Source organism: Marmota monax, unplaced genomic scaffold (genome assembly GCF_021218885.2).
Source record: "Marmota monax isolate L192 unplaced genomic scaffold, Marmota_monax_Labrador192_F-V1.1 WCK01_AAM20220418_F8-fsc00002, whole genome shotgun sequence".
Lineage (NCBI taxonomy): Eukaryota > Metazoa > Chordata > Mammalia > Rodentia > Sciuridae > Marmota > Marmota monax.
The window spans coordinates 38,317,578-38,344,438 of NW_026693571.1; the positions used below are offsets into that span (position 1 = coordinate 38,317,578).

At 41.9% G+C, this 26,861-nt stretch overlaps 1 protein-coding gene and 1 long non-coding RNA gene across 2 annotated transcripts in view; one reads left to right on the plus strand and one right to left on the minus strand.

Annotated features, from left to right (window-relative positions):
* Positions 1-10,778, plus strand: part of Tmem154 (transmembrane protein 154) — a 43,299-nt gene extending 32,521 nt beyond the window's left edge. Inside the window, exon 7 of the mRNA XM_046458976.2 lies at positions 7,501-10,778. Within this exon, the coding sequence (XP_046314932.1) occupies positions 7,501-7,516 (16 nt within the window). The 3' untranslated portion in view covers positions 7,517-10,778. The remainder of the gene's footprint in view (positions 1-7,500) is intronic.
* A 1,680-nt stretch (positions 10,779-12,458) lies between these two features.
* The window catches only part of LOC124102621 (uncharacterized), a 52,724-nt gene continuing 38,321 nt past the window's right edge, over positions 12,459-26,861 (minus strand). Inside the window, exons 5-7 of the long non-coding RNA XR_009228171.1 lie at positions 18,034-18,215; positions 17,798-17,907; positions 12,459-13,884 (exon numbers count right to left, since the gene is read on the minus strand). This is a non-coding gene — a long non-coding RNA (uncharacterized LOC124102621). The remainder of the gene's footprint in view (positions 13,885-17,797; positions 17,908-18,033; positions 18,216-26,861) is intronic.

The following is a 26,861-nucleotide window of genomic DNA, read 5'->3' on the forward strand; positions in this document are numbered from 1 at the left end:
TAGATTTGGGTGCATTAAAGTGGGTTTATAATTTTGAAAGCACAGTAATAACAAAAAACAGTAAGACATTTACATAGCATTTAAAAATTTTTTTAGTTGTAGGTGGACACATACCTTTATTTTGTTTATTTATATTTTTTAATGTGGTGCTAAGGATCAAACCCTGGATGGAACCACATGCTAGGCAAGCACTCTACCACTGAGCCACAACCCCAGCCTCTTATATAGTGTTTTCTATAACCCAGGCCTACATCTTGTTACCTAAGAAATGAACTGAGTCAGAGAAAGGACCTAACAGTATTCCTGTTCTTATATAATAAAAATTCTGTTTATTCTGTTATTCATGTTTCTAAATTCAATGGCATTATAAAAATGGGTCACTTCAATATTTATTTATTTATTGGTATTGGGATTGAACCCAGGAGCATTTAACCACTGAGCCACATCCCAATCCCTTTTTATATTTTATTTAGAGACAGGGCCTTGCTATGTTGCTTAGGGCCTAAGTTGCTGAGGTTGGCTTTGAACTTGTGATGATCCTCCTTCCTCAGCCTCCAGAATAGCTGGGATTATAGCTGGGATTATAAGCGTGGACCACCATGCCCAGCTAACTTCAGTATTTCTCAGGGACAAAGGGGAATGAAGGGAAGGGAGAGGGAATGGAAATAGGAAAGACAGTAGAATGAATCAGACGTAACTTTCCTCTGTTCATATATGAATACACGACCAGTGTAACTCCACATCATGTACAACCACAAGAATGGGATCCTAAATTATATTTCACGTATGTAGAATATGTCAAAATACACTCTACCTTCATGTATATCTAAAAAGAACAAATAAAAAAATTAAAAAGCATCCAATGTTGAAGTTTAAACTAGAACAAAAATTTTTGTTCTCTTAAATTTCTTTCTTTTTTTAAAAGAGAGAGTGAGAGAGGGGAGAGAGAGAGAGAATTTTTTTTTTAATATTTATTTTTTTTTTAGTTATCGGCGGACACAACATCTTTGTTTGTATGTGGTGCTGAGGATCGAACCCGGGCCGCACGCATGCCAGGCAAGCGCGCTACCACTTGAGCCACATCCCCAGCCCCTCTCTTAAATTTCTATAGTCACAGTTTGACACCTAAAGTGTTTAGAAAAGAACATATTTCATTGTTTAAACTTCTAGAAGAAAACAAGGTTATAACCCCCTATTCCCAAAGCCAAAGCTCTCAACAATGAAATATTCATTAATAAAAAAAAATTGGAGGGCTATATATAGCTTAGTTGATAGAGTGCTTGCCTCACATGCATGAGGCCCTGGGTTCAATCCCCAGCGCCACACACACACACACACATACACACACACATTTTTAGAAAGAGTCCAGGTTAGTTGAATAGAGAATTTGTGAATTTCTTCTCTTTGTATATTTTTGAAACAGTACAATTGTATAGTTTTTCAAAAGATATTTGTTGATCAAGCCAGGTGTAGTAGTGCAAGTCTGTAACCTCTGCTGCTTTGGAGGCTGAGAAAAGAGGATCATTTGAGCCCATAAGTTCAAGGTTGGCCTGGGTAATACGTGCCTGACACTGTCTTCATTGTGCCAAGACAACCAGTTAAAAATGAAATCATCAGAAGCCAGGTGTGGTGGTGCACATCTATAATCCTGGTGGCTTGGGAGACTAAGACAAGAGGATCGAAAGTTCAAAGCCAATCTCAGCAACTTAGTGAGGCACTAAGCAACTCAGTGAGACCCTGTCTCTACATAAAATACAAAAAAGGGGTGGGGATGTGGTTGAGTGGTTAAGCACCCCTGAGTTCAATCCCCTACCAAAAAAAAAAAAAAAAAAAAAAAAGAAATCATCTGAGTAAATCTGGAACTCCAAGGGGTTGAGTTACTTGTTCATGTTCACATATAAGTTTGTCATAAAGCTGGATCTAAAGAAGAATTTCTTTTAAAACGGAATTTTCATTCTTTTCTTAATTAAAATTAAAGGGATTACATTAATCAAAAGATAAATTCTAGATTTAAAGAAAAAGAACACTTAGCAGCAATAAAGCCAGCCACCTTGAGAGGAACACATGACAGTATTTGGTGAGTGACATGTCCACCATGGGGTGTAGTCATTAACGAAACTTAGCCACTGATTGTGAGAAAACAGCAGTTTTGTGCAAAAAAAAAAAAAAAAAAAAATTGGCCTGTCTGTTCAAGTAAATCTTCTAGGGCACTTCCAGTTTTTTTGGTTTTGTTTTTTTGTTTTTTTATATTTTTTAATGAGTTTCTTTCCTCTTTCCTTCCTTAGTCCCTCAAAAATTATTTAAAAGTATATTTCAACAAGTATTAAGTGCCAACAAGTTTCCCTCATCAAATCTGAGCTTGGTGTTGTGAGAGATACAAAGTAACAGTTTATTATCCTGTGGGTTGAGGGGCGGGGCATATGTACAAATATGTGGGGTGGGGTGGGGTAGGTGGGGGGGTGAGGGAGGTTGTACTAAAGTTTGAAAACCACAGCATTGCTTGAATAGCAGCCCAGATTATGTCTATGCTGTGGACATGATCTCTGTGTCCTAGACTGATTCTAACCCTGGCTCCAAGGGTAGCCAGAAGCACAATCTCTAACTGCCCCTAGCCAGGCCTCTTGCGGGAAAGAGAAGGGACATTATAGTGATGATGAGAAAGGGAGCCTGATCTAATTGTTATGTGACTTTGTGCCAAAGTGAACTGTGCACTCTACAAAATCGGAGTTAGCCTCATAGCAGGAGAAAGGTTTAGTGGAGGCTTATTGGCGTCTTTGGAGATGGGGTACATTAGCTGTGGTCATAAAGAAGGACTGTTACAAGATAGACTGGTCAGGAGAAAAAAGATGACTTATCTGATCCTGACTGCCACAAAGGAGCAGTTATGACTCAAGGTATTTGAGTTGGATCTCGTTTAACTGGTAGCTTGCCAGTTTAATGTCTTCCTAAAGATAACACGGCAATACTTTCTAATCAACTCAATTTGTTATTACAGTTTGTCAGCCTATTACTGTATAGGCTTTTGGAAAAGGTGTTCCATGTTCCTAAAATATCTATATAACACTCTTACACAAATTACTCATTAATGTCACTGTCATAGATAAGTTGCTAAAACCATTCTGCATTAGCACTGAGGCAAATCCCATGGGTTTTAAGTAGGATGGCTTATTTTATTTGTTGCAATTGTGTGGCGGTTCGCCAAGATATTTTTAACAGGGAACTCTAGAATCTGCTGGCGTTAAAAATGACGATAAATAACCACAAAGACAGCAGGGGAACACCTCTAACTAAATAAAAGGGAGAGAGAGAGAGAGAGAGAGAGAGAGAGAGAGAGAATGAGAGAGAATGTCTCCAGGCTCAGGTGCTGGGCCAGATTCCAGGCTGATGCTCACTAGCAATCCTGATGATGGCCATTGTACCTACCACCAGAGAGAGTTGCTACACTCTGGGAGTGACCTGATGTCCCATGATGAAGCAACCTGTACCCATTTGGGGCAGTGTCCCTCTGATCATGGTCCACAGAGCTGCAGCAGTAAGCACCCTAGTAAACAGCAGTGTCACAGGAAGTGCTTCTCCTTAGATATTTAAAGCATGTTTTGGAAGATGGTTTCTTAAGGCCTTTGATAAGCTAATGCTTTACCCACAAACATTTACTAGTGTAAGACATGAAAAATAAGAATAACCAGCACAAGTTCATGTGGCTGGGTGTCAGGTCGGCATTTCCTCATTTATTCTCTGCGCATGTGTGTGTGGTGCCGAGGGTTGAACCCAGGGCCTTCGATTGTGCTGAACAAGTGCTGTACCACTCAGCCACGCCCCACCCCTCATTATTCATCCTAACAACACTATGGGGTGCATGGTATTATTAGGTTTTGTCTTGTTTTATTTTTCAGATGAGATGAAACAAGAAAACTAAGGGTAAGTCACACAGCACGATGTGACTGATCTCATGGCCATCTGACCCTGTGTTCTCATTATGCTAAAAAAAGCCACCTATTAGCACATTCCAACGTTAATACTATCACGAAAGCCACACACTTTATGAACCACTCAGAGATAACAACAACAGTAACAGAATGCATGGGGTAATATAAAAAAAAAATTAAGTATTTATTTATTTATTTATGCTGCTGATGGAACCCTGGGCCTTGTGCAAGCTAAGCACATGTTCTGCCCCTGAGCTTCACCCCCAGCCCTTAAATTTTTACTGGGGGAACATAAGAAATTTGAATGAATGGAGAGGCATACTGTGTTCCTGAATGAAAGACAACAATGTGAAAATTATCATTTTAAATTCAACTCATCTCTTAAAAATCCCAGTGCACCTATCTAGAAGAATACCTGCCCACAAGTAGCCAGATGATTCTAAAAAGAAGGAAAAAAGAACAATCGTGAGATGGAGTAGGAAGTGTCAGGGAGGTTCGTCAGGAGCATGGCAATAATTAAGACAGTGTCTACCTGGAACCAAATCAGAATTATTAATGAAATAGAATAGAAAATTCAGAAGCAGTATATGTAAACACTTAATATATCATAAAGATAACATTTCACGGTGAGTGGATTATACAATAAATAGTCTGGAGATGGCTAACCTTGGGGGAAAACTTAGAACTGTACCTTACATGTTATGCTAAAATTACAGATAAGTGTAAATGTTAAAAAGAGAAAAAAAATCCAGAAAAAAAATAGGTCAATTTTATATAACTTAAAGGATGGGATTAGTTTGAAAGAATGACAGGTAAGTCGAAAGCTATCTTAGGAAAGAATAGATTTATCTGCATTAAAGACTCAAAATTTCTGTACTTTGAAAACCACAGTAAATAAAATAAGAACAAAATATAAACTTTTTGCAGTCTGTAAGAACAAAAATTATTATTCTTAATACCCAAACCAATAAAAAGATAATCGTCCTATTTTAAATATGAGCAAAGACTATTAATAAGCAAGTGAGCAAAAGAAATTGAAATTACCAACTAATGGAAAACATATTTATTGTTCTTAGTAATAAAATAGTAAATGAAAGTAATGAAAAGGAAGATATAGTACCAATTTCACTTATTAGACTTAAAAAAAATGAAAATAATAATATCTAGGGTTGGAGAGGATGTGGGCAAAGGACATTTCCCTAAAAAGAAGTGCTGGGAGAGTATAAATTTTACACAATTTCTAGGGAAGGAAGATAACCTGACAAAGGCCATGAAAATCTTAAATACTGCACATACCTTGACCTGCAGTTCCTCTCCTAGAGATTTATGCAAAGACAATAATTAGAAGTGTATTTGGGGGGCTGGAGTTGTGGCTCAGAGGTAGAGCGCTTGCCTAGCATGCACGAGGCATTGGGTTTGATCCTCAGCACCACATAAAAATAAAATAAGGGTATTGTACAATTTTATTGTACCTACAATTTAAAAATAAATATTAAAAAAGGTGTGTTTGGGAGTGTAGTTTCAATAAAAATTGAAAATGGCCTAAAAATTTAACACTAAGGAAATGTCAAAAAAAGATTGGGGTGAGGGTGGATGTTGTAGGACTATGGAATGTGATGTTGGTGGTCAAGACCAGGGCTTTGCACATGCTAGATAAGCACTTTACCACTGAGCCATATACCCCTAGCCCCAGGTGTTGGATTAGCAAGCAAAGATATTTTATGTGAATGAGAGTAGGAAAAGCAGATTACAGAACAACATGAATAACATGATCCTAACTTTGTACCCGAAAGGACTATGTATATACGTATATACATATATCTGTTACATATATTATCACCGTTTGGAAGAATAAATACCAAGTATTAGCTATCATGACATGGTTGGTATTTTTATTTTGCTTCTTGTATTTTCTATTTTTCAACAATGAATATGGACTGGTTTTATAATAATTAAATTAAAAAATCACTTTGATCGTAACAGCTGGACAGAGATCAGAGATGTGGACAAAAGATGGCTTTACCAGTTGCTCTCCAGCTTTGTACTAAACTCTGCTTAGAGTGGCTGAAATGTCAAGATAAGGCCCCAGAATTCAGGAACTTCTGCTCTGCAGTGATGCACTCCTGAATCTTAGAAATACTATCCTGCTACCACCCAGTTTCCAAGAAATGAAACCTCCTTTCTCTATTGAAGAGTTGTTCAGAGTGACTTACTGTACTTTGAAAACCACAGTAAATAAAATAAGATGTAAAGAAAATAAGAAAGGGTTGGTCTTCAGATTAAAAAGAAAAACAACAATTTGTTTTCGGGTGGAGAAGGGTGCTGAGGATCAAATTCATCAATTGATCTGGTTGTTTTAAAGTCCTTTTTGGAAACTTTTTTTTTTTTTAAATTGGTGATGGGGTCTCTCATTATGTTGCCTAGACTGGCGTTGAACTCCTTGGCTCCAACGAGCATCCTGAGTACCTGAGACCACAGCTGTGTCACCATGCCTAGCTACCACTCTGTGTTTTACTGAGATCACTGAAGTGGGAGTCGGAACAATATCATCCATTGCAGGCCAAACACACCTGTGAGCTCGGGAGACACCAGCTCTGTTGATAATTATTTCTCAAGTACTTTCTTGGAGACAGAGTTGACTTCAAATAGAGACATGCTAGAATTTGAGTGAAGGGGTACAAAACTAAAAAAAAAAAAAAAGTGGGGAGGAAGCTACTGCAATTTGCTTTCTAGGAGACTTGTGTGGAGGTGCAGTCCCCCTGGGAACCCGCTGGGAAAAAGCTGAGAAGCCAGATATTTGGCAGAGATAGTCAAGTTCGAAACAAAAGCACAGATTAGCCAATAACACCGTCAGGTTCAAATACCAACTCTATAATTTATGTCTACTCACACCCTAAGATGCCCGATGACTGAATTCTAAATGATGCTGAATGGGCACCTCCAGATCCTCTGTGGGTGTGAACAAAACGGGCTATTGAAAACCTGCCAGGGCCACAAACTCTTGAGGGAAAACAACACATGGAATTTAAAGAGAAAAAAAAATGCTATTTTGGCATCTAGTCATAGAAAATAGGATTAGATTTAATTAAAGGGGGGAACCCCGACTCCATCTGGTTCTCTCTGCGTAAGTGCTGGGGAGGGATATTAGAACGAGAGCTGGGATTATTTCTTGGCATTCATGGATTTCCTCCTCAGGGATCAAATACAAAATTCAAACTGACCTTTGTTTCAGAAATTGTAAGCTGGACAATGTTGGCTACCTGAATGTCAGTGTTTTTTGTTTTGTTTTGTTTTGGTACTGGGGGTTTAACTCAAGGGTGCTTAACCACTGAGCCACGTCCCCAACCTTTTTTTGTATTTTATTTTGAAATAGGGTCTTAGTTGCTTAGGGCCTTGCTAAGTTGCTGAGGCTGGCTTTGAACTCACGATCCTCCTGCCTCTGCCTCCCAAGCCGCTGGGATTACAGGTGTGCACCACCATGCCTGGTGTTAATGCTCTCTAGTTACTTCTGCATCTTCGCATTGCTTCTTAAAAATATACTACAGTTCTGTTTTATTTTGTTTCATTTTAACAGTGACAATGAATCCTAAACCTGAAAGGTGCTGATGTTGTCCAAGAGGAGTGGCCACTGAGGGAGCCCGTCTGTCCTGCCCACCGAGGAGGAAGATGAACTTAAATAAATTTCACATCTATGTAGATGCAGAACCTTCTGCTGTTCCTTCTACCACCCACTCCTTTGACGATGGCAACACCTGGACTTGGAAGAAAGAACGATTGAGAGGCGCTGGGAAAGGCCTGGCTGCTGTCCAGCCCTGCTCCTAGGCTGGAGGAGTCCTGTGACACCTTGGCTTCTGATGGGTAGGCACCCCTCCTGGCAGCCGGCTTGCAGCTGCCCTCGCTCTGGCCACCCTCGCTAGGTCCTCCTCACCTGTCAGCTTCATCCCTCAGGGTTTTCATCAGGAAGCTGCTTTATCTCTAGTTTCCTTCTGAGTCACCTTATTACCTAACCACTTTGGATAGTGTCCTCTGTTATTCAAGTCCTCTGATAGGTCAATGGCGTTCAACAGGAACTGTCCTCAAGGACACTTATGTCATGGAAAAGACATCAAACAAAGCAAGCAAGCGCTTCAATGTCTCCACCGTCCCAAGGGTTGGAAAGCACATTTCTACCTGCCAAGAAGATGCAGTGAGAGAGTCCATGGTCCTGATGAGGTGTCGTCAGGTGACTTGTAGACTTGACTTGGCCACATCCAAATGACCCTTGGGAACTTCTCAGAATCTCCAGAGAAAGAACCAAACCCGCACTTTCCTTCTCAGCTAAAATCACCTCTACTAAAGCTCTCTCCCTTATCTGTGATCTATGGGCAGGGAATATGTGCAGGTGGGGACATCTGTCACCCTTCTTCTTCTCCAGGATCGTTGAGGTTATTTGAAACAAACAGATTAGGAACAGGAAATAGTTGTACCTGAGGCTGGTGTTACTCATCGCGCACAGCCTGCTTTCCTGCTGAGCTGGGACCAACCTCCTGTCCCCAACACAGTTCTCCACGAGGTCACTATCAGTCCATCAGAGATGACATTCTACGCGGTATTTATGGACAACCTGTTACTGAAAGCAATGGTGGAAAATGGAGAAGGGTTCATTGGCCATTCCCTCATCACATTAAAATCATCTCCATCTAATCCTTAGTGTTCTCATTCTGACCTCTGAAAAGCAATCTAGCAAATTGAGAGGCCTCAGCTCTCCTAGGACATTTGATATTTTATTCCAGGAAAGAAACCAAGAATGAAAACTTTATTTATTTTGCTAACAGCGTGTAAACTGAAAGGAGATTTGAGGGTAACCAAACTTTTGCTGCTTAATTTGGGGTCTGTGTTTGAAAGGCTGCCTTAATGCAAAGTGAAACTCCTCCACACCTGACTTTTAGGGTTCCTTTAACAAATTTCTTGCCTTTAGAGCTATGCAGATTTTTATTTTTACTTTTGGTACCAGGGATAGAACCCAGGGCGCTTAAACACTGAGCCACATCCCCAGCCCTTTTTTATATTTTATTTAGAGACAGGGTCTTGCTGAGTTGCTCAGGGCCTTGCTTAGTTGCTGAGGCTGGCTTTGAACTCATGATTCTCCTGCCTCAGCCTCCTGAACCCCTGGGAATACAGGTGTGCACCACTTGTCCAACCCTATGCAGATAATTTTAAAGGCAGGGTTCCAAGCCAGCGAGGTCTCTATACAATGAGGCACCAGTGTCTGGTTTGTTTGAGCACTGAAGTCATGTGTCCTGGGACCATGCAGTGCCTTGATAAAAGACAGTCTTTGTGGGTTATAACTTAATAGATTTGTCTGTCATCCTCTCATTAGCACATCCTATGTGACTTTTTGTTTTCGTTGCTGTTTTGCATACTCATAATCAACTTATGGTCCATGGTGATTCTCAGATATTTATGCCAACATTGCTGTTTTCCAGATCATCACACAACTTGTCTATTTTCTGCTTAGCGTTGTTACTTCAAGTTTGTTTCTCATGAACAGTTGGATTCTTAGAAGAGATTCAATTTGCTTTTTGCTCTCTTTAGGCATCTAAGATCTTTGCTGGGCACTCAGTCCTCTAACCTTGATTGAACCCTATCAAATAATGAACTGAGAAGTTCTGAGAAGTATAATGGATCCTGGAATCTCACTTGGATGAAGCAAAATCTTATGAGATGATAAAAACACTTCTCAAAATTTGGCATTTTAAATAACTTCAGATTCCAGAAGATACAAACTTCAGCAACATGTAATTGAGTGTATATCTGAGAAATGTACTGACCTCTATAATTGCACAGTGTGTGAGGCACTTTTTAAAAAGAGGTTCTTCTGGTAAAGTATTCAAGCCATTAATCCTAGCACCCTGCATCTCTTTATTACTATTCAATCAATGTATATCCTTAACAATTCCAAGAATTGCTCTTAACCCCAAACTTAATTTTATGTTTCAGATTATTGCTTGTTAAAAAAAAAAGTCATTAATTTGCTCTAATTGGATAGCCAATAAGAACAAAGTCTGACTTTAAAATATTTTAAAGATATGTAAGTTTTACAGCATTTTTGGGTCATTTTGTGCAAACTATGCTAACAACATTGCCTAATTGAACTCCTCAGGAAACTTGTTTTCATAAATATGTAAAAAATCTATATATGACTCCTGTCCCAATACTCTGATTCCTCCCCCTGGGAAGGACTTTGGTACCCATATGCACCCTTGATATAGCAGAGGTAGCAGAGGCCTCTTCCGACTTCCACAGCTCTAACAACGGAAATTATGTCAACATAAGTGGGTGCTTTAAGAAAATTGTGTCTGTTTATTCCTTTATTTTGATTGTATGAACCATCAATTTAGATCAGCTCTGAAAAAGGTCTATGTTGAATAGATGTTAATTTCATCTTTTGTGCATATTAGTGCATATTCTGAATTTACTGGAGTGATAAGACATGGTTTCCCACTGGAAAATCACTGCTGAAATTCTCTAATTTTTCCCTCCAGTGCTGGAGATTGAACCCAGGGCCTTGCACTTGATAATAGGCAGATGCTCTACAACTGAGCCGCACCCTCAGCCCTGAAATTCTCATTGTGGGGAAAACATCAAAATTTTGTACTGAATTCAGGGGGATGGGAATGGCAAAGACGGTGGAGTGAACTGGACCTAACTTTCCTAAGTTAGTATAGGATACACGACCAGTGAATTCCACATCATGTACAACCACAAAAATGAAGCATATTTTACAAATATGCTCCATGTGTGTATGATATGTCAAAATCTACCCTACTGTCATGTAGAATTAAAAAGAACAAATAAAAAATTTATACTGAATTCAGTTAATACTTGACTTTTTCATAATCAGAAGTCACTCACCATGAATTCTGGGGTTTCCTTTTAACAGCTACAACACATAGTCCAAAGCAGCTTCTCTTATGGCCACGTTTCTGTGACCTACAATGACCACAAGAGTTCCTGTGTATTAGTGAGGACCATCTAATTGGTTATTCGTAACTGCATAACCGAAACCACCAATTGCCTGCCTCGTTTTTGTTTTTGCATTTTGATGTACACTTTGGCATTGCCTTGATACCGTCTTGTCTGCTATCAAAATTAGGTTTTCCTTCTAGCCCTCTTGGGGATTGTTGTTTGTAGGCACCTGGTATTTCTTTTTGCTTTTTTTTTTTTTTTTTGTCTTATTTTCTTTTCTAAATACCATGTCGTGCTCCTGAGATAGCAATTCACATAATTAGGCTTTTTATGAACTCCAAACATGCTTTGAGCTCTTTTTGAAATGATATTTTAAGAAGGTCAATTCCTAAACCAAAGTGCTTAAGATAACATGATTTTAATGTCCGCGTTGTACAGTGTTGACCTGTTTAAGATGATCAAAGGCTTTTTGCTTATTTATGGATGGACTTCAGTTGGTGCAGAGGGCTCGGATAAGTGTATTTCTCAATTCACATGGCATCATCATCATTGTATTTTGGTCTTATCAATAAGTGACTTTTGCAAAAAGCATATTCTTCACAAAGGGAATTTCTTTTGTCTGTGTTGAAAGACTTAATGAATGAATGATATGCTTCTATTATGAACAGTAAGCAACATCTTTTCAGTGTAAAAATCAGTTAACAGTAATCGCTGTATTACTCTGACTTAGATGAAACCCCTAAAATTATAAATAGTAGCAGGAACATGTTTAATAATGACAGGTGTCAGAAGAACAGGATTTATAAATATTCAACAAGTTGAGAAAGATCCTGTAGATCAGTAAGAATTTAATACACATGGTGGCCCACACTTGACGGCTCCGGAGGCTGAGGCAGGAGGGTTTCAAGTTCAAAGCCAGCCTCCTCAATTTAGTGAGGCTGTAAGCAACTTAGTGAGATCCTGTCTCTAAATAAAAAATAAAAACTGGGCTGGGGATGTTGCTCAGTGGTGACCACTGCTGGGTTGAATCCCTGGTAGAGAGAGAGAGAGAAAAAAAGAATTTAATACACATATGTCTTGCATTTAAGATTAACAAAATAATGTTTAAAAATACTGTGCTTTTCTCTTTCATCTTATAAGCAATAAAGTATTTCTTCAGAGGGTCAGTTAGATCAACAGATGTAATATTAGCTCCTTAGCTTAATCCTAGCAATGTATAAATTCTAGCCTGTGAACCACATACAAGAATTGTCCCATGGTCACAATTGGAACTGATTTTTACAAATATCAAGACTGATTAAATCAAAATAAATAATCATATACACATTAATATGTTAAATTGTTCACTCAGCAATGGTAATTTAAAAGCCATTTCTAAATTTAATTGAAAAAGCTCTATAAGATAGGAGGAAAGAATATCTCCTACATTCATTTCATTGTAATTGATGAATACCAATATTCAGAACAAAAGTTTATTTGAAGGTAAGATACTTGCTGACTATTTGTTTACTAAGAAAAAAGGGGTGAATTATGCATCTTTCCAAAGGAAAAAATTTTTAATTTAATTTCTGTGATTATAAAAAGAATTGATACATTTATAATTGCACTGTTTTGATCCATATCCCTTTTTAAGTAAACGAAACAATACCAATTCAAAAAATTTGTATAGAATTGAACTTGCTTCATACAAAATTTTCTAGCCTAAAAATTAAGTGAATTTCCTGCATTTCTAGATATTCTTCTTCTTCTCTTTATTTTCCTTACAAAACATTTTATTAAATGGAAGATTGAAATTGTAATTGTTTATAGGAATGTGGTTTTAAAAAATATTTTCAGTAAGAATGACAAAATCAGCCGGGTGTGGTGGCGCACACCTATAATCCCAGCGGCTCTGGAGGCCAAGGTAGGAGGATTACAAATTGAAAGCCAGCTTCAGCAACTTAGTGAGGCCCTAAGCAACTCAGCGAGACCCTATCCCTAAATAAAATATTACAAAGGGCTGAGGATGTGACTCAGTGGTTAAGCACCCCTGGGTTCAATCTCCAATATCAAAAAATAAAATTAAATAAAAATAACAACCAAATCTTAGAGATGAAAGCTTCTCTTTTTCCTAACCACTAACTTTTCTTTGTGCTTTTCATTCTAACTTCATCTTCTACAACTCAGCATCATAACAGAGCAAGGCTGAGTGGCAGATTCATGGCATGTAGTTAAGGTGGAGATGTCCTTGAGTAGGACACATTCTCTCAGGTCACAGAGACCAGCCAGCCTACTGACAAATATTGGGCAAGAAGATTCCTTCTATAGTCCCCAACTAAAGAAAAGCCTTATCAGTTATGGCTTCAACATACCCCTAGAATCTACCGCGCAGCGTGTTTCCTTCTTATTTTAACCAGAACTAACTGGTGGGACACATCAGCCTGGAGATGGCTGGACCCCAAGAGCAGACAGTCCCCAAGAGAAAAGATGCCAAGAGAGAACAATCATCTTGACTAGCATTTATTTTTTATTTTTATTTATTTTTTAGTTATAGGTGGGCACAATATCTTTTTTTAAATTTTATTTTTATGTGGTGCTGAGGATCCAAGTGCTCACGCATGCTAGGCGAGCACTCTACCACTGAGCCACGGCCCCAGCCCTTGACTAGCATTTATCATATGTCTCAATTAGGAATTAAATTCAGCCTCCCATCCTAGAGACAAAAAATAAAGTTTTTTGAAGTAACATTTCTCAAACATGAAAAAGTACTAAGGTGAGCTGATCACAAGGTAGTTCTGTGGTCGTCTAGGACCTAGGATCCTTCTAATCATCCCCCACTTGCATTAGCATAGGGCTTCTGTCCTCAGGGTCACCGCATGATCCAAGTGGTAGTTGTCACTCCAGCATGATATTCACAGGAAGGGGAAGGAGGAGCCCAAGGAGGAGCCTCCCAACGAGGTCAGCTGCTTCGAGGGAGATTTTCTTCCAACCCAGTGAAACAATTCTGTCCACATGTCATTGGCCACCGTATCTGCAAGGCAACAGGGAACAGAGGGTCTCTAGGTTGGTGCATTATCATGTCCAACGATGGGGGTTCTGCTTGTTTCACAAAGCAGGTGTCTGATGAGATAGCAATCCTGGCCAACGGAGACCATCTCATCTGAATCCTAATTATATTTATAAGGTAGGTTTAGAGAACGCATGAACTTGTTCCTTGCTTCTCCAACTGGGAGGCGCCTGCTGCTTACCATTGGGCTGCACTGCCTCCTCAACAATCAGCTGTAGGAAACCGTTTAAGGGTTGGTCTTGTCAAGAAGGCCTGGGAACAGGCACAGCCTGAGATAAGAAGTAACAGAGGCTGCAAGATGGCAGTGAGGGTAGAACCCCAAGCCCAGAAGAAATGGTAGATCACACTATGAAAAAAGCCAGGGCTTGCCAGATGTGGCGGTGCAGGCCTGCAATCCCAGCAGCTCAGGAGGCTGAGGCAGGAGAATCACGAGTTCAAAGCCAGCCTCAGCACTTTAGGGAGACTCTAAGCAACTCAGTGAGACCCTGTCTCTAAGTAAAATACACAAAAGGGCTGGGGATGTGGCTCAGTGGTTAAGTGCCCCTGCGTTCATTCCCTGGTCAAAAAACCCCAGGATTTGGAGTCACAGTAATAAGGGGGGGGGGGAAAACAATCATCTTAGTTTATGGATCTAGGTACAGGGAGGGTTTTGGGGATTGGAGGAAAAAAATAAAATCCGGGGCTGGGGTTATAGCTCAGCGGTAGAGTGCTTGCCTTGCACATGTGAGGCACTGAGTTTGATCCTCAGCACCACATAAAATAAAATAAATAAAGATATGGTGTCCATCTTAAAAATAAATATTTAAAAAATAAAATAAAATCCCCTATTTCTAGAGCAGAGAAAAGAGGATATGAGTTGTCCTCTTTAAGAGTGCAACAGCAAGGCACGCCAAGATGCTCTCAGGAGCAGGTGTTCAGCGCTAGAATTTTCAAGCATTTAAAGTAGTATGAAATAGCACCTCTTTCATAGCCGCAGTCATTTTGGCTCTCAGAATTCCCGAGCCTGGGATGAACATAGGACTTGTGGAGACAAGGAGAAGCTGAGGTTTGGCCTGAGCTCAGGTGGCCCATTTCTGGATGAACCCAACCTTTTTTTTTTTTTTTTTTGGTACCAAGGATTGAACTCAGGGGCACTTAACCACTGAGCCACATCCCCAGCCCCACCCCCTGCTTTTTTTTTATAGAGAGACAGCACCTAAGTTTCTTACAGCCTCACTAAATTGCTGAGGCTGGCTTTGAACCTGCCATCCTCCTGCCTCAGCCTTCCTAACCTCTGAGATTATAGGCGTGCACCACAGCATCCAGTTTGCACTGGCATTTGTACTTCCCAAGACGAAAGATGCCACGGGATTGACGTGTCAGCCATCTGTTGCCGTCTAACAAACCACCTCAAAACTTTGAAGCTGAAAACCACGAAAGTCAGTTATTTTGCTCATGAATCTGCGGTTTGGGTGGGGTTGAGTGGGAATGGGGTATTCTCCTCCACATTCCTTCAGCCTGCAGCTCCACTCAGGCTGGGGTTGCACTATCAGATGGCTGCGTCATGTGCTGGTTGTCAGATAGGAGCCCAGCCAGGTCTGTGGGCCAGAGGCTTTGGTTCCTACCATATGATCCTCTCCCCACGGAGTCTGGGGCATCTTCAGAGTATTGGAGCCCGTTTCCAAGAGCTTGTACTTCCAAGTACAAGGAAGAAGACTTAGAAGTCCTATAACACTGCTCTGCCATACTTTGTTGTTTGAGGGAGTTACCAAGTCCTACCCAGGTTCAAAGGGAAGAGGGCATACAGCCCTCCAGTCAATGGGAGGAATGTGAAGGTCCACAGGGAGTTGTTGCAGGCAACTTTAGAAAAGATGATCTGACAAAATTGGTGTATCTTCATGAAGATGAAGGAAACATATTAGGCAATCTCTTATCAAGTAACCTGAGATGTCCACTGGGTTCCTGAGTCCAATGCCTGTGTGGCTGTCTTTGGCTTGGACATACTTCCCTGGTCCAATAATACATGCTAAGCAGTAGAACTAGTTTTACCAAATACATGAGCCATGAACTTTGGCACAGAATGAGGTGGATCAAACACACAGGAATTTATGAGCACTCTTTGTACATGAGGTTCAAATGGGAGCAGGGGACTTCGTGAGCACCGAAAGGGTAGGGTCTTCACTCCTCTCTGTTCCTTGAAATGTTTCACATTAGTGGGTGCTCAATCACAGTGGAAATATGGACCATTTAAAGTGCAAAGAGTCGGGGCTGGAGATGTGGCTCAAGCGGTAGCGCGCTCGCCTGGCATGCGTGCGGCCAGGGTTCGATCCTCAGCACCACATACAAACAAAAATGTTGTGTCCATCAAAAACTAAAAATAAATATTAAAAAATTCTCTCTCTCTCTAAAAAAAAAAAAGTGCAAAGAGTCACTGTTACCTAAATACTTAATCAGTTATTACTGTTGTTGACTGCAGAAACCAAACATTTTCTATCACAACTTTCTTCCAAGTGTCCTGGTTTAATTGCATTTTCCTCATCTTCTATCTAAGGGATCTAGATACCATTCTTTATCTCATTGTGTGTGTGTTTTATTTTTAGCCACCTCAAATACAATTTGGAAGGAGGCAGAGAATGATCGTAATTGAACTAACAAGCAAGAGAAGGTGGATATACAGCGGCCCCGCTTTGGAAAGTAAAGGAGTGTTAGGGAAGGAGCCTGAAGGTCATTAAAAGTCTGGAAGCAGCTCTTTCTATCTCAGGTCTGGGCTCCTCTTTTTTTGCCCTATGAAGGGTCCACAGAGAAAATAAATACAGGTGTATTTTTAAAAAAGAGAATCTTAGCAGCCTGGGAGGCTGAGACAGGAGGATCACGAATTCAAAGTTAGCCTCAGCAATTTAGCGAGGCCCTAGGCAACTCAGTGAGACCCTGTCTCTAATTTAAATATGTATACTGTTTTAGTCAGCTCTTTCATTGCTGTTGACCAAAAGACCCGACCAGTACAACTATAGAGGGGGAGAAGTTTATTTAGGGGCTCACGGTTTCAGGGTCTCAATCCATAGACTGTAAGCTCTGTTCCTTGAGGCTTGAGGTGAGGCAGAACATCATGGCGTAAGAATGTGGCAGAGAGAAGCAGCTCATATGGTGATCAGTAAGCAGAGAGAGACTCCACTCTCCTCCTATACAGAATATATACCTGATAGCCATTCCCCACTGAACCACTCCTCCAGCCACACCCCACCTGCCTGCAGCCAGCACTGTTAATCCCATCAAGGGTTGATTCACTGATTAGGTTAGTGCTAGAGCCCAGTCATGTCTCTCCCAAGTCTTCTTACATTGTCTCACTCATGAGCTTTTGGGGGACACCATATATAAACCATAACATTGAAAAAAAAGGCTGGGGATGTGGCTCAGTGGTTAAGTGCCCCTGGGTTCAATCCCCAGTATAAAGAAGAGAAAAGAAAAGAAAAGAATCCATTTAAAGTGATGATACAAGCACAAGACAAGGATTGTTTCTTGTCTGGGGAAGAAGAAAGATGAGTAAAATTTAAAAAACACCATAAATCGTCCCTCAGATGTTCCCCAGCCATCACTGAATGTAAGATGAAGGCCACCAAGCCAGCTGGTGGGGTGGGGTAGTAACCAGGAGCCCACATCTTACCTCTGTGGAACCTACACAGAAATACCTCCAGAGTGTTATAAGTGACAACTGACTGCTTTTTACCCTCATAACTTGGTTCTTGACTGCCCCTAAGGGCCCATGTATTAAAGATCTGGTCCCCTGGGAGATGCTATTGGGAGGTGGCAGGACCTCTAGGAGGCGGGGCCAGGCAGGAAGGTCTTGGGACATTGAGGATGTCCACTAGATCTGAATGATGGGACCCCGGCCTCTCCTTACCTGCTTTTGCCTCCTGGGCGTGAGATGAACAGTTCCACTCGGCCAAGTGCTCCCACCATGACCTACTGCCTCGCCACAGGCCCAAAGCAGCGGGGCCAATAGGTCAGGCCCTAAAAGTTCCAAAACAGTGAGACAAAGTAAGTCTTTTCTCTAAGTTGATTTCTCAGGTATGTTTTTATGGTGACGGGAAGATACAATCTGCACAAATTGGGAAGGTGACTATCACAATAACTCACCACGGCTCCATTCCAAACGGACCTCTGTCCCCCGTCTTTGCTGGCACTGTCCAAACCTCTGCCTTCAGGCAGCTGGAGTGGAGTATTGTGGAGAAGCAGCTAAATGAATAAGGGTCAGGATTTATGTTCTAAGTGGAGCAGGGAGAGCCAGGGTGGAAGGATGAGAGTTCTTAGGAGGTTCTCTGACAAAAGAGGAAAAAGTAAGATTCGTTGTTAAAGCCAAGAGGGCAGGAGAGGGGTTAAGCTGTGGGACAGAAATTAAAGGCAAGAGTTAGACAGAGGCAGACTGGAAAGGGGGGTTTCCCTGGAGCTGAGCTATCTGGAGTCGCCTTAGCTGGTGGCTGGATGCACTGGGAACAGTGGTCAGCCCCGCCTAAGAGTGGAAAGGTGGAAGACACTTTATCTAGTGTCTTCTCCTTGCCAAAGTAGGCCACCCTCCATGTTTGTTGGGCCACCCAGTTCCAGAAAGACAGGTAGATAACAGACCCTTTGTTGGGACCAATGCTTCCACAGCAGCAAGGCACCCTCCTGACTCCTACCAGGGCTTTGCAAGGGATGGGAGATAACTGGGTCCCCTGAGGTAAGGGGGGTTGCCTCCTATACCTTTGGCCATATCCAAAGGCCCAACACTTTCCTTTGAGAAAATTTATTTCCTAAAAAATACACTTCCTAACTTTCTCTTCCTTCCATGTAAGCTGGGTGCTTGGTTTAAATAAAACTTTGGGGGGTGGAGCTGGGGTTGTGGCTCAGTGGTGGAGTGCTCACCTAGCATGTGCAAGGCCCTGGGTTCAATCCTCAGCACCACATAAATATAAAATAAAGATATTTTAAAAAAAACAAAACAACTTTTGGTTTCAGTGAGAAAATGTCCAACTCAAACTAGTACTGATCAAAAGGAAACTTATGTGTTCATGTAACCAAATTGGGAAAGGCTAAAAGTGGCTGGTTCCAGCCAGAACCCAGCACAACTGCAACAAGGAACAACCAGACCAGAGACTCAAACACAGTAAGGGATTCTCCAGTTTTTTTTGTTTGTTTGTTTGTTTTGTTTTTTCTTCATAATGTGAGACTGACTTTCTCTACATGGCTGTAACTACGGCAGCATCTAGCAGATGCAGGGAGCTTTCCATCTTTATCACTAGAGTAGAAGGGACCTGCCTTCTCCCTGGATCCATTGGATAAAAGTTCCCTGGGAGGAAATCGATTAGACTACCTGGGTTTCATGCCTGCTATGGTTTGTCCCCACCAAAACTCATACTGGGGCTTAATTCTTCAATGCAGCAATGTTAGGAGGTGTGTGCGTCTTGGGGGTGGAGCCCTCATGAATGGATTAATGCCTTTCTCACATGAGTGAGTTTCTGTTCAAGCGGGACTAGATCTAACTCTAACCTGAGAGTGAGGTGTTGGAAAGCAAACCTGTCACTCATGTTTCACTTCTTTTGCATGTGCTCACATTTCTACCATGCTGCAAGTAGCATGAGGCTATCACCAGAAGCCAAGCAGATGTTGGCACCATGTTTTTGGACTACCTGACCTCCAGAACTGTGAAGAGAATAAAGCCTTTTTCTTTATAAATTACCCAGTTTCAGGTAGTTTATTTTAGCAACAGAAAATGCACTAAGACAATGCCTAGCCCTGGGAAATGACTATTCAACTGACTATGAGGGACATTTTCCTCATGAAGTGTGGGTGGCTGAGTGGGTAGCTAGAAGGCTAGGTGGTTGGGTGGTTGGTTGTGGGGGGAATTGTCTCTAAAGGGAATCAGAATGTCATGACCAGATGTCTGGCATTGGGGACCAGCCAAGCACAGAGGTCCCCATCACTACAAATGTTTCTCCTTTCCTTCCCATTCATCCACATCCAGAGAGTGAGAATTTGAGAATGGGCCAGGTACTCTGCATGGTAGATTTACTGATGCTTTTCATTTCCTTCTCTTTGTTTTTTTTTTTTTTTTTGGTACAGGAACTTGTGATCCTATTGCCTCAGCTTCCTGAGCCACTGGGACTACAGGCGTGTGCCACAGTGCCTGGTTCTCTGTATATTTTTAATATTTTCCAAATGTTCTACAGTATATATCTATTGCATTTGTAATTTTTTTTTTAAGGAAGAGAGTACATACACTTTAATTAACCCAGACAGAAATATTAAGAACCAAAACAGAAAAATCCTGATTTTAGGTCTAATGCTCTTCTGGCATACATGCTTTTGAAATTTATTTGCAAAACCAAATAAATATATTTACATGTATGTGACCAGGACTTTTTTTTTTTTTTTTTAGGAAAAAGAAATGATTCTGAAAGGGAGTATAGGAAACCTTTGAAGATTTGCTTCATAGTATGGAATGTGTGTTTTTTTCTTCCTGCATTCTTGTAACCCAGGCTGCGTTGGATGTAGTAGGCTCTTTTTCTTTCAGGAACTATGGGAGAATCGGGGAAGCTTCTGTGCCTCTGTATTTAACTGAGGCCCAATTCCACATTTTGAACAGGAGAGAAGGTGGTTAAGGCAGTCGTCAACACTCTGAGAAGGTGGATGGAGGCAAGGGAGAATTGGAAATATTTTCTCTCCCCATAACACATAATGTCTAATCCTTTGATTTCCTTTCATTTTTTTTTAATTGTAAGGTTCATTTAACACGAAAGAATATTTTAAATAGGGAGCAAAAATATGCTTTACATTTAGTTCTTTTCCTGGTGCACTTCTACAGTTGCCAAATCTCTACAATTAACATGTATGTACATCTTTCAGAGTAAAAAAGTTTTGGAAAATAAAGTCCCGTTAAAATTTTTTAAATCAATTTTTAATTCCACCAGCCAAGTGCGCCGGTGTCTCTGACTATCTCTTTCTAAGGAAGGGAAAGTAAGAAGAGAGCTGGCTGGGGGGCACAGCTGGGTGTAACAGGGGGTGTTTCCTAAAGGAGGGGTGGGGGCACACACACACAGCGTTTCCTGAAAAGACTGGAAACAGTTGACCAGTTGCTATTAGAGGGTGAGATGGATCAGTGGGCAAGGAAGCCAATCAGAGGTCCTGGACGGGGCTGGGATTGTAGCTCAGTGGGTAGAGCGCTTGCCTAGCGAGTGTGAGGCACTGGGTTCCATCCTCAGCACCACATAAAAATAAATGAATAAATAAAATAAAGATATTGTGTCAAAAAACACATTGTGGGGGGAAAAAAAGTTCTGGACAAAGGAAGTACTAGTAGGCCATCCTAAAGATGCCACTGGGATTCATCACTCAGCAAACATTAACCAAGTGCCTGATCTGTATCAGATGTCAGAGATATGGAGAGGAGGAGAAATAGCATAGAAAAAGAAAAAATGTTCATAGGGGCTGGAGCTGGATTTGAGTTCAAAGGTTGCTGTATACCTCTGGGCAGGTTGCCTCACCTCTCTGTGCTCTAGTTCCCTTGTAACATTTTTTTAAAAAAACTTCATGAGTCAATCTCTATGAATACTCTGAACAGTAAATGCCAAGCGTAAGGATTACATAGTGCCAGTTGTCATCATTATGGTCTCTGCACCTACAGAGTTCACAGTTCACTGGTTTACACAGCACACACAGGAAGCTGGTGGACTAAGAAGGACACAAGTTCATTTGTTAGAGCTGATGGGAAGCTCCTCCACTGAACACTGTGCAGAGATCATGCTGCCCAGAAGTCCAGCCCCAGGCACCGCCCAGTAAGAGACTGAGTCACAGTGGCATTCTTACACAGTGACAGGAACCCTGTGATGATGACGAAGACCTTTAGTCAGTACTCACTCTAGGACAGGCACTTTTCAACGTGCTTTCTGTAAACTAACTCAAGTTACACGCACCTTGTCATCTCCATTGTGCAGACAGAGAAACTGAGGCACAGAGAGATGAGGTAACTTGTTCACGGGCACTGGTAGAGCTGGGATTTGAACTGAAGTAGTTTATGTCCAAAATTAGCTTGTATGTTACCCAGGTCACCTTCAGTGTACCACTGACATCCATCGACTATGAAAGAATTATGTAAGTGGTTCAGGAGGCTGAGGGCAGGAGGACTGCAAGTTCAAGGCCAGCCTCAGCAATTTAGCCAGGCCCTGAGCAACTTAGTGAGATCCTGTCTCAAAATAAAAAATAAAATGGGCTGGGGATGTGGCTCAGTGGTTAAGCGTCCCTGGATTCAATCCTCAGTTCAAAAAACAAAAATTATACAATGTGACCAGGGGTGCTACTCACCAACTTATCTGAGTATCATTCATTTGCTTTAGTTGACCTTGATTGAGTCCCTGGTTCTAAGGAGAGGAATAGTTGGGTGCTGAAAGGAAGCCAGGATCTTTTTGTCAAGAAGCTATTTTGGGTGATCAGTCTTCTTTTTAAAAATATTTTTATTATTTATACGTGGGCATAATAACTTTATTTATTTTTTATATGGTGCTAAGAATCAAACCCAGGGCATCACGCATGCTAGGCAAGTGCTCCACCACTGAGCTACAGCCCCAGCCGGGGAGATCAGGAAGAGACAGGCTCCCCGCTGGGGAGCACAGAGACTGTTCAGTGACACACAGGAGGAAGAATGACTCTAGTGGGGGGAGGGCAATTTGGTTTGCAGAGGGGGTCTCCATGGACAAACGGTCAATTAAGAAAATGGTATTCCAGTCCTAGGAAGAGCACAAGGAAAGACCTAGGCCGGCATAGGTGGCACAGTTTGGCTGAAGCATGCAGGCGAGGGAGAGTGGCTGGGGTCTGGTGAGGGTCCCATGGGCTTCCAGGGCCACACTGTGGGGGCCTTGAACTCTGGCTCAGGAAGGTGGATTTCAATTAGGAGGAAATGGAGGTTCTTGAAAGCCTTTGGGAATGGGAACAAATTGATCAGCAGTGGGATTTGGAAGAAGGATCCTCAGTACTTGGAGAGTGAGTTTCAGAAAGAGAAGTCACCAACCAGGGACAGAGGCCACGGCAGAGGGAACCAAGAGAAGAGGGGAGGAGAAATAGGAAGGGCACCGCAGAGATGATCGGCCACCGCCCTCCTCTCTTTACCACTGAGCCCCCTTGGAATACCCCCCCACTGTCTGGCCAGCAACCCGCGCTGACGAGGTGAGCTGGGTTCAGAAGAGCTGGCTGCAGCATTAGGCTAAGAAGCAGGGGAAAACGCAGGCCACAGAAGTGATTTTCACATGGAGGACAGGACTGCTCTGTGACCTTGAAGGTCAGCTTCCACTGCTGGAAAAGAGAGCGCGCACCCGGAATCTCTTTATTTTTATAGGGGGACCAACGAAGGAGTTTGGATAGAATGTTCTTCACCAAATAAGGCAGGGGATAAGGTTTCAAGGGCGGAGTCTTGCTTGGTGATGTCCTGTGTCAGCGGATTGATCGACATCGTGACAAGTCACACCCATCTCAGGTGCTGTGTGGGATCACAGGCAGAGCCAGAGGAAAAGCACTCCTTTGTCCCACAGCCCAGTCAGAGCGCAGTGCCAGACCTGAGCCCTCATTTGGCTACGATGCGCATAGCTCACACACACAGCCGTGGATGCTCGCGACACCACTTCTCTTAAAATGAAACTCAAAATCATTGACATGATCTGGATCCTTCCTTTGCCTCCCGGATCTCTTGTGGCTCCTGGTGCTTCGGCCAAGAGCCTCCTTAACTCCTGGAAACATGCTGCCCCGTCCTTCTTTTTCCTTCTCACATGCTGTTTCCTAAAATGACAGCCGCCATCCCACACCCTGACTCTTGGTCACACTGGGTCTCATTCATCCTCCCTGTGACAGCTCAGTTGAAGTCCTCCTTGACCCCCCCTTATACGTTCTCAGCGCTCTCTTTGCAGTGCTTGGCACAGTTGCAATTTTATGTTGGTTTGTGTGATTACTTAATGAACGCCTGTCTTGATTGTAAGCTTCATGAGAACAGATAAATATCTACTTGGCTTACCCTTGAACCTCCAGCCGCAGTCCTCTCTGGAGATAATACACTCTCCAAATGCTAGATCGATGAATGGAGAACCCCTAGAGTTTGGGAACTGATTGAATAAGAGATAGAAAGATAATATGAGATTTCTGATCTCTAGTGACAAGAAAAGTGGTGTCGCCATTTACAGCAACAACAAACACAGGACACACCATTTTCCAGGGATGCTTATGAATGCAGCATTGCACATTTTGATTTGGAAGTGCCAGCAGGTCATCAATTTGTCAGGCAGACCATAGTATAATTAATACCATAATTTAAGGGAAATGGTACAGCCAAAGAAAGGGAAAGAGTTTGAAGGTACATCAGTAAGAATTAGTTTGTCTGCATATAGAGAAAAAAAAAAAAAAAGAAGCCCCAAAGAATAGACTTAAATATGAAAGTATTTATTTCTGTCTTATGGAAAAGAAAGTCAAGGGCTGGCAGGGTGGCTCCATGGTGATCTGAGAACCATCCTGTCTCTACACTATCATTCTCAGTATGTAGATTCTATCCTCAAAGTCTTATTTGGCCCAAGATGGCTGCCAGAGGTCTAGTCATCAAATCTATATTGCTGGCAGCAGGAAGGAAGACGGGAAATGTGAAATAGACTTGCCTAAAGGCCTGATAGTGCACTGACCAAAACTTAGAAAAGGGGTGCATCTTACTTCAAGGAAAACTGAAAAATGCATCCTTTAGGAGGGTCCATTGCTACCCTGAACAAACTCAGAGATTCTGCTGGTAAAAAATAATGGCTATCAGGTGCTGGGGTTGTGGCTCAGTGGTAGAGCCCTCGCCTAGCATGCATGAGGCACTGTGTTCCATCCTCAGCACCACATAAGAATCAAGTCCATCAACAACTAAAAAAATTTTTTTTTAAATAATGGCTATCACATGGGCAATGGTTTATTCTACTTCCCCCTGGGAGGGAAGAATAAAAGGTCACTGGATTAGACAAAGGAGAAAGGGAAGGGAGAGGGGAGGGGAATGGGAGAGAGAGAGGAGAATGGATTGGACATCACTTTCCCATGCTCATGTGTGAATACACAACCAGTGAAAGTCCATCACAAACACAAGAACGGGGTCCTGATTAGAGTAAGCTCTACTCCGGGTATGTATTATGTGTCAACAGACACTTTACTCTAGTGTATATCTAAAAACAACACATTTTAAAAAGAAAAAGAAACTTGTGGAATAGACAAAAAGTCAGCATGTTACCATGAAAAAATAAGTACATAAAGATTCCCCCAGGTAGGAAGAATGGTCAGATCCAGGGACAGGAGGCATTTCAGAGCAGCCAGCAATCCCAGCAATCACTTGCCTTTTTCCTGTTACAGAGACTTGACTCATAGAAACAAAGAGACTGGGCTGACGTCACCTCCCAAGCCAGACTCACATCACCTTGATGAAGTGATGGAAAAGACTGTGGGGAGGATTTGTAGCCTGTCCCCCTGAACATGCCTGAACACGGGCTGACTCTATGGAGCACTCCAGTGACTCAAAGGACAGTCTGGAATGGAGCAGGGTTTGAGTCCCAGCTATGTGTCCTTGGGCAGGGACACACAGCTTCTATGTGCCTCAGTCACTGAGTCATGGAGTAGTGGTGGAGTATGTTCACAGACCATAAATAGAGGTCATATGATTATCATTTTTAGAAAGCAACAGATAGTTCTGAAACAATTGAATCAGGGAACATACGAGACATGAATGAATGAAATTAGAACAGGAAACTGACCATCTTAGATGGTTTTGCTGTTTGCTTGTCTAGTTAGTTGACGTACTATCACTGTGATAAAATGCCTGAGAAAAATCAATGTAAAGGAGGAAAGGTTTATTTTGGCTCATGGTGTCAGAGATTTCAATCCACTGTCGCTTTGCCCAATTCTGACAGGCCTATGGTGAGGCAGAAGACTATGGAGAGCAGCACATACATAGCATGACATTTCTCATTGTGGCAGCTGGGGGGGGGGGAGGGAGGGAAGAGGGATCAGGGACACAGTATACCCTTCAAGGCCCACTCCCAATGACCCACCTCTTTCAACCAGGCCCTCCCTCCTTAAAGTTCCTCTACCTCCAAGAGGCATCACCATCTGGTGACCAATCTTTCAACCCATGAGCCTTTGGGAGACATTCCACATCCAAACACACTTGGTAGCAGCTACAAAACAGGATAGATAGGCACTAGTGTCCCTTTATAACCCATTACTCTAGCTCTCCACATTTACCCTCCAAGCAACTGCACTTCCTTGGACTCATCGTGGCCTTCCTGCCAAACCACACCACGCTCCTTCCAGACATTTGATCCTCTTCTAAGCACACCAGTCCCATGAAGGATAGCTAGACGCAGGCTTCCTCCTGGATTTCATTTCCTCCTCTCACCTTCACGTGTCCTCATACATCCCTTATCTCACTCTTCTACATTCTGGGCATCAAACTCCTCTCCCATTCATGGCAGGGAGCTTACCACTGAGGGACAGTCTAAAGTAGACAGTAGCCATAGGCTCTGGCCTTCGAGTACGGGCACCTTGGTGACTAATGCTGATGCCACTTTAAAAGACATCAAAATTTGAGGGAAAACACAGATAACTGTACTCTATCTGCATCTCCCCCCTTCCTCCTCTACGTCTGGCATGTTCCCATTTATCTATTATTGTCTAGTCTTTGCCTCTGTAACTGGTTTCATGTTGTAATTAGTCTTTTTTTGTGGAATTTTTAAAGCTAGGAAATAGTTATATTTATGGTCTTTTCCGTATTGTCTTAAAAAAATACTTCATTCCTTCAATACCAACACTCAAAGTAAAACAGTCTTAAATTACCAGATGAAACCTGCAAAACTCTGTAAACACTATAAGTGAGGTCCTCATTAAAATTAATTTATTTTCATTGGGTATAAACTGGATTCTGGTTTTATTTGGAA